This window comes from Oryza brachyantha, chromosome 3 (assembly GCF_000231095.2).
Source record: "Oryza brachyantha chromosome 3, ObraRS2, whole genome shotgun sequence".
Lineage (NCBI taxonomy): Eukaryota > Viridiplantae > Streptophyta > Magnoliopsida > Poales > Poaceae > Oryza > Oryza brachyantha.
The window spans coordinates 7,345,861-7,358,257 of record NC_023165.2 but is presented as its reverse complement, the minus strand read 5'-3'; the positions used below and the strand labels follow the sequence as shown (position 1 = coordinate 7,358,257).

At 44.9% G+C, this 12,397-nt stretch overlaps 1 protein-coding gene across 1 annotated transcript; it reads right to left on the bottom strand.

Annotated features, from left to right (window-relative positions):
• Positions 1-2,744: 2,744 nt before the first annotated feature.
• LOC102702082 (protein NODULATION SIGNALING PATHWAY 2) lies at positions 2,745-4,469 on the bottom strand. Its single transcript, XM_040522862.1, has one exon. The coding sequence runs from the start codon at positions 4,467-4,469 to the stop codon at positions 2,745-2,747; it is 1,725 nt and encodes a 574-aa protein (XP_040378796.1).
• Between the last annotated feature and the right edge of the window lie 7,928 nt (positions 4,470-12,397).

Below are 12,397 nucleotides of genomic sequence, written 5' to 3'. Positions count from 1 at the left end.
GGATGAACCATGCTCTCAACTTCATCGAGGACCAGGTGCTCCGCGCATATGGGTTTCGCTCGTCACTATTTGACTACCATGTTATTGGCACCGTCGGCCTTGGCTTGTATACACACCTAGTTCATTTTTTCTCATTACATTAAAAAAGTGGAAATCATCAATAATAGCATGAAGTAACATATTTGCTCTGAATTTGCATTTTGAAACTCAAACCTCTCCTGCTTTTGATCTTACTCGTACCGTTATTTACCTCTTTTCCTGAAGTAATTATTATGTACAAAGGCCTAAGTCAACGTGTGACATAAGGGACATGTCAAGCAAAACTGCCCTGAAAATAATCGAGAGAGGTCAATCGAACTGATATTGAAAATTGAGTGAGCATATGTGCATAGTTTTATGGTTAAAGACGTGAACATGGATCCAGTCAATAGTCGGGAGAGACAAAAGACAGTCGATTTTCCACCAAGGAGATGGATGGCCCATTTAATTGGATGACTGCGCAACCTACCGTTATGTTCGGGGAATAAGTTCATCAGAGGTCCCTCAACTTAGCGTCGAGTTTGTCTGAGGTCCCTAAACCGTAAAACCAGAAATGTATACCCTTTAACTCATATAGACCGTTTAAAAAAGATCCCTCGGCAGTATTGACTTATTTTTGCCTAGATTCGCTGACGTGGCATTATAGTGGGTCCCACATGTCAATTTTTTTCTTTTCTTTTTGTCTTTTTCCCTTATCTCCTATGCTATCAACTCTCTCTTCTTCTTCCTCTGTTCTCTCCCTGGCTGGGGGGGAGTGGCGACGGGCTGGAGGCGGCGGTCGGGCGAGTTGGCGGCGGCGGCTTGTGGCAGAGCAGACAGGGTTGACTCCGCATGCGTAGCTATTCTTAGCTAGGTGACTGACACGTACGATATGTCTTGTTGATCCTATAAAGTGCAAATGCTGCATGGTGTACGTGCAGCTCTTCTGTTCATGCAAATGCCTTGGCTGCATGGTGTTTCCGTGTTTGTGATGACCGATTGTTTGCGTGATTTCGTTTCACCGAATCTAGTGCATGCATGCGCATTGGTTGATGGATTGGTTTGTGGTGTTTTTTTTGTGCAGTTGGTGTGGTGGTGTTGGATCAAGTAGTGTTCTTGGAGATTTAGTCTGATCAGGAAGACGAAGAAGATGGTGCTGGCGAGCACGCCCATGGTGGTGCTAGGATGCGTGGCGTTCACCATCTTCTGGGTGCTGCCTGCTGGCCGTGTTCCCGTCGGTTCCGTTCATGCCGATGGGGAGGACGGCAGGGTCACTCCTGAGCGCCATGCTGATGGTGCTGTTCCGCATGATGACGCCGGAGAAGGCCTGCGTCGCCTGGCCGCCATCGACCTCCCTATCCTCGGCCTCCTGTTCGGCGCCATGGTGGTGAGCATCTTCCTCGAGCACACCGACATGTTCAAGTACCTCGGGAACATGTTGTCGTGAACAGCCGCGACAGCAAGGACCTCCCTCTTTTGCGTCTGCGTCGTCTCCGACGTCGCCAGCGCACTCTTCACCAACGACACCACCTGACCACCTGCATCGTCCTCATCGAGTTCATCCTCTAGGTGGTGCGCCAGAACAACATGTCGCAGCAGCCGTTCCTCCTCGCGCTCGACTCGTTCGAGCCCATCCATGACGTGCTGCTGTGCGAGGGCGAGGACGTCGACCCGTCGCTGAGGACGAGCTCGTGGCTGCCACCTGGTGCACGTACTGTCGGGCATGCTATTGCACGAGTGGTTCACAGAGTCGCTTGACGGCAAGGACAACCAGCTGACGGTGAACGTTCACCGCCGACTAGGATTCGTACGACGAAGCTACGACAACATTTGCCGAGCGGACGAGTAATCCAACCAGCGCCGTCGCCGCCCGCGTCGACTCCAGCCTATGCCGCCGTTCACGCCTACCTCGGCCAACCCCAGCCCGGCCAGGTCGCCGCCCGCCCTAGCTGCGCCTGCATGTGTCCAGCCACCGCCGTCCCATGCGAAGTGACGAAGAAGAGAAAGAGGAGAACATTGGAGAGAAGAAAGAGAAAGGAAATGAGAAAAAAATTAAAGCTATTGACATGTGGGGCCATCTTATGCCATGTCATCTGAAACCGCGCAAAAACAGAGTCAATACTGCCGTGGGACCGAGTTTGCATAATTTTATTTAGTTGAAGGGTACACATTTCTGGTATTTCGGTTAAGGGACCAAAAACAAACTCGCCTGTTAGTTGAGGGACCTTTGGTGAACTTTTTCCTATGTTCGGCCTCTTTAGGCTTGTTAGGCCCAACCTGCCGTTATGTTCGGCCTCTTAGGACCTAACCAATGCAACCGTTCGATTGGAGCCGTTCATCGCGTCTCCTACTAATCGCCCGCGTTTCCCCCTCCCGGTGCAAGCTAAAGCTTGCCAAGTTGTCACCTTGCTCGCAGACTCGCAGTGTGGTCATATGTTTAACAAAACAGTCAATACAATTATGATTAAGTTGATATGCAAGCACTGTTACACATAGCACTACAGCATCAAATGCTAACCAATCTCTCGAAGGAGAGTTGCCAACACACTGAAGAGCTAGCAACTCTCAACGTCTTGCGAGTGACAGTTGACACACCAACGAAACTCAACTAGACAACTAGTACACACTAGATTTTTTTTACATCTGAATTCTGCGACGTCCAAGAAGCTAGAGAATACTCAACCTACGTTTCAAATAATAATAATGATAATAATAACAACAACAACTCAAACTAGCGCGTAAGCTGGCTCGACAAGGAACGAATCAATATAGTCAAACTCCGTCCGAGCGAAGCCACCGGTGGCCGGCGCTATCCCGGCGACGGGCTGGCACACCGCCTCCGGCGGCGACGACGGCACCGGCAGCGGCGGCGGCGCCCAGACGGACGCCGACATCAGCCGCCGGGCCTTCCACCCGAGCACAATCTTGTTGGGCCCCGTCTCCTCCACCGTGTACCCGTCGTTGAACAGACCGAGCAGCAACCTCGCCTGGCTGTGGTTGAAGCAGCTGAGTGGCACGGCCGCGAACCCGTTCCCGCGCATCCACTCCCCCCACCCGCATCTCCCCTCGCCGCCGTCCACCCCGCGGTACGCGCGGCTCACGGCGCCGGCGATGTTCGGGCCGAGGATGACCCGCTCCACGAGGCCGCGGACCCGGCTCTGTGTCGGGAACCCGGCCTCGAGGGAGTCCCACACCGCGGAGTACCGGTGCAGCTCCTCCATGAACCGCCGCACGAAGCCGCCAGCGGCGTCGCTGTCGCCGTCCTTCTCCGCTTCGCCTTCCTCCTCGACCACCGTGACCAGCCTGGCCCCGAGCGCGGCCATGCCGGACAGGAAAGACGCCACCGAGCCGGTGGGGCGTCTGATGGTGGTCGTGGCCGCGGCCTGGTGGAGGACGCAGTTGGCGACGAGCGTCTCCCCCTTGACCATACGGACCGTCGTAGGCCGGAATCTCTCGTCGGAGTCCAGACGGCATTGCCCGAAGGAGAAGGGCTGCCCGATGGACACCGCGAAGGCTGAGAGGCGCCGTCCGGCCTCTTGGACGGCCCGGGCGCCGCCCCCTCCGCTGCGGGAGATGGCGGTGATGCGTAGGTGCGGCGCCGGCACGCCATCTGGGCGGGAAGTCATCGCCTGCATCAGAGATGCCCACTGGATGCCCTCGGCGATGTCGTAGTCAACAATGTGCACGCGCCGGTCGCCCGCCACCGCCTCGAGGATCGCCTGGTTCGCCGTGAAGTGGCCGAACTTCATGTACGGCGACATGTCCTGCAGCATCTGGAACGCCGTCAGCACGTCGCCGGTGTGGTGGTGCGACGCCGCCGCGGCGGCGGCGGCGGCCGCCGCCTGCCTGCCGGCCCCTCCGACGGGGTGGGAGCCGTCGAGGAGCCCCCGGAGCGCGTCGGTGAAGTGCGCGGCTAGGCGCTCCATGTTGGACGCGGCGACGTTGGCGCCGGTTTGTGAGACCATCTCCTTGAGCCGAACCAATATCACCCGTGCCAGCTCCCGGCTCTTGTGCGGGCCGGAGAGCGCCTCGGCGGTCGCCATGAGCAGGTGGAGCAGCCGGAGACCCTTCTCGGGGCACTCCTTCGGCGGGTCATCGAGCACCGGCGTGCCAGGGTTCGTGGTGGTGGTGCTGCTCGGGTTGGAGCCATTGCTGCAGCAGTAGGGCTCGTCATAGAACACACCCGGGTGGTGGAGACCGGCATGGTCGTCGTCGTCGCCGGCCACGCCGACGAGCGTATCGTCACAAAGCATGGACTCGATGAGGCCGTGCAGGTCCTGGCCAACGTCGTCGGAGCAGAAGTTCCCCCAGTCGGCGACCGGGGACATCTCACCCCACCCCCACGCGTACGTCCCCGTGCCATCGTCGAGGGAGGAGGTGGAGGAGGTGGTCGTGGAGCCGCAGCCGGAGAACTCGAAGTCCCCGCCCACGTCCTCCATGGTCACCTCCATGGTCGTCCTCTCACGCTGTCTCGTGCCTCTCTTTCTCCTCCTCTGCTTTGGTTTGCCGGGAAAATGTTTTGGCGCGAGGGAACAGGGGAAGCAGAGATCTTGCCAAGTACGGGTGGGCACCGAGCGGCATATTTATAGACGGAGACTTTGAGCCGTTCTGGGCACTGGCAGGAGGGAAATAGTTTTTAGGTGTGTTTGTATGTCATCTAGTCATCAAAAAATATGAAAAAAATTAATAAGATAGATTAATATGAGTTATATTACTCCATAAACATGTAAGTTTAAATTCAACTCCTACAAGTTGTAGCAAAAAACAAATAAAACTGAAACTAATTATACGCATATTCATAATTGTTTTTATTATTTTTGCTACAACTTGTAGAAGATGAATTTAAACTTGCATGTTGGTGGAGTGATATAACTTATATTAAACTATCTTGTTAATTTTTTTTATATTTTTTGATGACTATTTAGATGACATGCAACCAACAGGTGTATATACACCCGTGTGCTAAAAAAATTCCTCTTGCCGGAGCGTCACTGTAGCAGCTGAAATGGGAATTAAGCCGGCGCTGGCTGCTAGCAGTAGCAGATTAGGGTACACCAATTAGGCCTAAAATATTGCGTAGGATGGAATGGCCTTTGTTTCTCTCGTTAAGACGTACAAATCGGCTATGTTTGTATGTTTCACCGTGAGTAACTCAGTAAAACACGTACGCTTATCTGTAGATGGATGAAACAATGCGTTTTGACTGCACATCGCCGCTCTTTGTGGACATTGTGGATATATTATATCAGGTTCGTAGGATTCTAAAGTTGTAAGAAAAGATACATTAAATATTAGAAGTACCGTAGTTGTTTTCGACGTCATCACCGTCTCAGTTGTCTCTTTGGAGCTATTCGTTTTGAACAAAAATCAGATGGTATTTCGAAAGTCATTCGGTTTGTATGAATGAAACATAAAAAAAATCAAAAAAAATTTCTGTAAGTTGTATAGAAAAAAACATATGAAAATTTTTATTCACTCAAACCTCCTAGAAAAATTCTTATAGATTGATGTTGCTATATATCCATATTCCTCTCCAAACCGAATAAGCCTTTTCGATCAAACCATACTATTTCCTAGATAAGTTGATATATCAGAGGGACATAGATTGTACCCTATTTATCGTATATACTTTCTCATGTTTAAGTATTTCGATATTATTTATTAGAGATTAAGGTTAGAAAGAAAAGAAATGCTTTCCTCGCTAAATAAAGGATCTTAAGGATAAAATGCAAAAAAGAAAACTAAATGAGAGACAATTGTTGAGATAAGTAATATGATTAAAGTATTTATATTATTAGACAATGTTTAAATGCTTTAAATATTTATATTGTTAGATGGGAATAATATGTCCAAGAACCTTGCTTCTTACTAGAGCAAACAAACTAACTAGAGGGGAAGGGGTGAATGGTTGGAAAAAAAAAATCAAAACCCAAAATTTTTTTTACGGAATAAAATATTACCTCGATTGAAGAACTTGACGAAACCTTATTACCTCCAGTCACATTACTTTTGTGCCACCGGTTAGACCGTCAGAACTCAGAAAAACAACAATAAATAAAAACCAAAGATATAGATTCAACTATCTCAACTTTATTGCATCAACTAGTGTTTAAAAAGTGTACCAACAACACTTCTCTCAACTTTTGATCTATAATCAAAATCTACTCTAAAACCCTAATTTTATCCCATCTATGTCTCACAAAGGCATACCGAGAGCATATCCCTTGGGCTCCTCAACATGTCACGAATTTGGAAACTCAATCTTGTGGGAACATTTCCTTAACAAATTAGTAATCCTAATTATTTATTTCTTTATCTCTATTAATCTTTCTAAATTTGAACTTCCTTCTAAATTGACTCATATTAATTTCCTTATCTCCATCAATCTTCCCGAATTTGGATTCCTTTCCAAATGCGACTACTCTTTCCTCATTTTCATAAAGAATCTACTATCCTTATTTCATCATAAAATATTATTCATGACTAATTTTACGCCTTTTACCCACTTATTTTTAGAACTTCCTTTTACTAACTGAACTGGTCATAGTTACTTGTACTGTTGTACATTAGACATCCTCGAGCACAAGAACTACCAATATATGTTTCGGTGTGCTGCCACCATTCTGTCAACGTCGGGCTGGTCGTGCGGTTTATCCAGGTTTTGGCATCGCTAAGCAATACTCCTCTCGTTCTTGTCCATGATACCCTCTCGTTCTTGTCGCTACTGTTGGATAGAACTACAGGTTTGTCTCACATGGTTTTTGTTGCATGTGCGGATTAACAAGTTGTAGGTTACAATTGAACAGGAAGATTCTCCCAACCAAGCTTGTGTAGTGAAGCTTTGTAAGTGAGCACTAATTTGTCCCTAGTGATGTCTCACCCGCTGGATTGGTTTAAGGAGGACACACTAAAGATTGGAGAGTGAACTAAATAAACACAAGGTAGCATTCTTCAAAAAAAAATAAAAAAAGAGCTGCGCAAACCCAGTGGATTATCAGAAGTTTCTAAATCGTGCTCCTTTTGTTTCGTAATACTTGACAGTTTTAACTTATTGTTATTTTTTGGAAAAAAATTAACTTAGTATTGTATTAGTTTAGCCACATATATTTATAAATAAACTTATAAATATTAAAATATACCATATTGTAAAAGTATTTTATATGATAAGTATGCATATATAAATCACGTTCACTATAGTCAAACGATTTAAAATATAATGGTGGTCAAATTAAGCGATTGTCCACCGAAATTTTGTAAATATTTATGAAACGGAAGGAGTATGTAGTTTAGGTTGTTTTACTGTATGTATTCTTTTCCCGTTGTGAGACAGTCAGTGTGGCTATAAAACACTGACAGGTTTTAAACCATCTAAAGAAATATTTTACTAACCATCTTTCTTTCTTTCTAAAAAAAAAGAGGTCCTGCTTGTAATTAACACCAGATATGTTCGACCAATAAGGCTGATGGGGTCATCCTTTGAGTTTTAAAAATAAAAGGCCAAACGGTATATTTACAAACGAAGAATAATCTATGAATAAAAATTTTATATACGTGTTTCTAGTGATCTAATAGCCAATGCTATATAATAAACTGCTATATAATAAACTTCGGTGAAAATATTAAAATCAACTCTAAATTTAAGATTGAAAAATTAAAGTTTGGTTTATAAATATAAGTAAAAGCTAAAAGATAAAAGGTGTAAGTTTTCTCAACCGTAAGAGGTACTAGTTCATGTACTTGGGAACGGTTCTTACCGATACAAGCTGTTCGTTTGTCAACACGTCTGGCTTGCTTGAAAGACTACAACTGACGATATTACATTTGCCTATTAACCCTGTTTGAATCCTCCACCCTTACGGAGGAAACAGAGACATCCTGGTGTTAGCATTTGGGTAATTTCAATTTGACAACTAGACCTCCAACTTGCTGGGCCATCGTGAAACACTTTCTTACTATAGATTTGCTTCGGTCCAACAAAAAATATTTTGAGATATCGATACCTCGATATACCAAATCATTTCTGATTGTTGGATCTAATAGTGCACATCCTACCCAGTTAGAGCCAATAGTAGAAAACGATTTGGTACCTTGAGGTACCAATACCTCGAAGTATTTTTTATTGCATCAGAGCAAATCTCTTATTGCTATGGCATACTGTAAATGAACTACTACTTGTAAGCAATAATTGACGGGTATGTAATTAATTTTTTGTTTCCCAAGCAACTTGCCCAATACCATTGGAGCAATCAAATCTGTCTACCTAGAGCATACGGACTCCATGTTGGCATATCATATGTTCTTTCACTTGCCCATCATCCATACTTACTGTGCATGAACCACGTACTGCTTACTCGTAAGCAATAATTGACGGGTATGTGATTAATTTTTTGTTTCCCAAGCAACTTGCCCAATACCATTGGAGCGATCAAATCTGTCTACCTAGAGCATACCGACTCCATGTTGGCATATCATATGTTCTTTCACTAATTCCCTTGCCCATCATCCATACTTAATTTGGAATGATCTAGCAATAACATGCCAAAACACCAAGTAGATAACTTAATGCTTTGAACTCCATGGATGATGGGAAAGAGCCAGTACTGGCCGGCAGTCCAGTTAGCCACTAGCATCCCTCCCCGAAGCCAAATTAATCCCTACTGACACATGGATAGCTCCGGCCAGTGGTTAAACGGCAAGGTGCTCCGGCCGTCGCCGTCCGTACTCATGACGACGACCAAGTCGATCGGCCGCGCGGCCATCGACTGAGACATCAACGTGAGAAAAAAAGAACATTCAAGAGTGTACTAGAATTTCAAGACAGGATATATATATAGCTCGAGTAGTCCAACAAGAATTGAGATTAAAAAAAATTTTACTCGATCTGCTGCTGCATGAGCTCATGATCACTTGGCAATGGCGATTGGCGCGCCGGCCGGCGACAGCGACCGGCCGCGCCGGCGACGTGCCGGGAGCGAGCGAGCGCCTTCGACGGAAGCAATAATTGCGAGCGAACGGGTCGCCAAATCGCCAAAAAAGCGTGACGCTGTCCTGTTGCGGCCCTGATGGCTGATGGCCATCGGCCCGTACGTCGCGCGGTTGCCTGGGTCGTGAATGCAAATTGTGAATTGTTTGATCTGCAGCTGGTGGCAATAGAGAAATGCCCGGTGCTCTTGGCTGCTTCTGCTCGTCTGACTAAGCATGAAAACTGAAATTTTGAAGTTGTTAACTGGCTTTATGATAATCTTTCTGTGGGCGCTTGTTGCCGTCTTCCTGTGTGGGATGGGGGGGGGGGGGGGGGGGGGGGTTATGATTAAACTAGATTTTCATAGTGAACCGATCAGCAAGCCATGGAGTTTTATTTTTATTTAATTTTTTCCTTGAAGAAAAAAATGCATCTGGTGGAGTGGTGTGGTGGTACTATCTGAACTTGTTTACTGAGAAACTGGCTGACTATAGTCAGTTGCTAAAATCCTGGGGGTAGAAATGTGGCAAGTGATATGGCCAACAGTAACTGTACTCTCTACATTTAAATATCACACTATATGTCACTTTCTCAACTTCAATGTAGTAGCTTAATTTAGGCAACTTGTGTTAACACCCAGCACGTTGCTTAGCTTTGCTGCCAAGGCCGGCGCTGAAAGTCGAAACTTTTTCAATATTCAGAGCGTAGAGTTCTCCTATTTCTATGGACCATTTGGAAAAAAGAAAAGACGAACCAGGATGGCCTTTGATGGAGTCCAAATGGCTTCCACAGGATTAGAGCCAATTGTCTGGTGCAATAAGCTTCTAGCTCTAGTGCTTTAAGGTTCATAGAAATTTCCAAAAGATTAGTACTCAAGCAAATAAGGTAGTGCCTATATACTATAATACTACCCTTGTAAACTCGGCAGACTTGTTTAGGTTTATATGAATTCATCAATGCATTAATCTAGGCAAGATTAGAAAATCTTATGATATAAAATAGAGGTATTATAAAATAAGTTTTATAGTGTTCATTTCAAAAATAGTAAAAATCTAACGCTATATATTGACATGTGCTACCTCTATTTCAAAATATAAGCATTTTCAGATTGTTTAGCATAGATTAAGGACATGTTAAAACATTTTCTTTTATTCACTTCAATGGTTAATTTTCAATTTTGAATTGGTTGGATTTCTTTTCTAAGCATTATTGACTTTGAAATTATTGGAATGACCGGAATTACGAGGGTAAAGGTCTACAGTACTTCCTCTATATCGTTGGTCGCGATGACCGTTATTTGCGTGGTACAGGTTTGTATCTTCGCGCAAAAGCAGGCTCATTTTTCTTGCGGGAAAATTAGATCGATCGAGTAAATCACGGCTGATAAGATTTACGTTGTTTGCCAGTATAACCAATCGCTTATACTTATAAGTTAAATTTTAAATTTTTGAGTTTGGTTTTTTCATCCTATTTTATTTTTCAGTTTTAGCTTAAGATAAGTAGCTCTGCATATGAAAAACCGCTAGCTTTAGCACTAACATATTGTCATCGTAAATTTCTATAGTTAAACAAGTCTTTATGGTCAGTGCGATATATAAATCCCAAAATGCTGTTGCTACATTGTTGAGTTGACTATCCTTTCTACTTTCTTGAACAAAGAAACGGATAGAGTTCATAGCTCTGGTACTTGCCCAGTTGGCTCGAGACCCAGTCCCACTTCCAGCTCCGTCTACCAACATGACGGCATTACAATAAGAAGAAAGTTCAGATAGCCCCCAGTTTCACGAACATGAGAGCCACGCTGAAGACTGATGAGCATCTGAACTCTTCTTCTGTCTCTTCTGAACAATGCATCCCAAAACGCCGGTATATTCTTAGTATAAACCCCAGGCATATGCTTAGGCATAACCCACTGATTGCATCACCCTCTTTGTACGGGTGCAATAAAGTGGGTTTTTGTCGTGGCATGGATCATTAAGTTATCAGAGAATCAAATGTTGATAACGTTAATTAGCATGCTTGCTGGACGGTGCCATCATCAGAAGTTAATTAGCTGCTGATAAAGTACTAGTGCAGCCGCAAAAAAATGGATATTTTTTGAAGTTGTAGCGATGTTTGCGTGACGATGGTTCAGTAAGCAAGGTGCATGATTGATTGTGGTTGGGGAAGCGACCTAGCAAAACAACGGGCTCAGACTTATTTACTCGAATGCTGCTTAATTAGTTTGCTATTACCTCTCAACCTATGGGGTATGGCATGTCTAGCACTCTAGCTTCCACAGCTCTAATCTTCTCTCCAAGATTGGCTGCATCTTTCTTAGATTCCAGTTTCCAGAGCTGATCTTAAACAATGCTTGAGCCTAGAAGCCTGATCAAAACTGCACCAGCTGTGCTGTGCACATGCATGCTTCACACCAAAAAAATTCCATTCAGTGGTTCAGAACATTGACACGCCTTCCACTGAGCAAAACAAGCTTAGATCGATGGCTCCAATTTTGATTCGACCACGAGCAGTACCTGGAGCTGGTGCTACTCATCTAAACCTGCATCCTGGTCAAACACTCAAAACTATGAGATGGCTCTAAACACAAATTTTCACAAATGTGAATGGTTTTCTAAACGGAATCTCAACGTTGATATGGATCAAGCTATGTAGTAGTACAAAGTCTCATTAGTTTAGGCATTAGGTGTGGCCTGGGGCCCTGTCCATCAATCATGGACTTGTTTTATACATTCGCCATCGATAGTGGGAGGGAAATGCTATTGTATTGTGACGAGTTCTTGGACTTTCCTGCAGAGGTATGCATGCGCAACAAGTTCGTCACCAAAAAGTGGCTCAGTGTCTCTACTCAAAACCCTTCTGGGGCTCTAGTCCGTCTTCACTCTTTACGTTTTGATTTAGGTCTCCAAATCACGACGAAAATGGTGGTTGTGGTTGGAAGCCAATTAAGAAACACAGCGCTTAATGTCTAAACAAGCTGACTTGAACGAGCTGGAAAGATGCTACTGATTAACAGCTTGAAACAATAGCAGAATGGGGCGAACTTTATTTTGCTTAGGAAATGAACTTCAGGTTTTAGGGGGGTTTGTTTCTAGGGGCTAAACTTTAGCCCTGAACCACATCAGATGTTTGGACACTTATTATAAATAGTAGACTATTAATAAAACTCATCCATAATCTTGAACTAATTCGCGAGACGAATCTAATGAACCTAATTAATCCATGATTAGCCTATGTGATGCTACCGTAAACATTTGCTAATTGTGGATTAATTAGGCTCAAAAAATTCGTCTCGCGGATTAGCTCTCATGTATGAAATTAGTTTTTTATTAGCCTATGTTTAATACTTTAAATTAGTGTCCAAACATCCGATGTGACATGGGGCTAAAAAATTTAGCCCCATCTAAACAACACCTT

Excerpts from the sequence above, each read along its gene's own strand:
- LOC102702082 (XM_040522862.1), bottom strand. The coding sequence starts at position 4,469 with ATGGAGGTGACCATGGAGGACGTGGGCGGGGACTTCGAGTTCTCCGGC.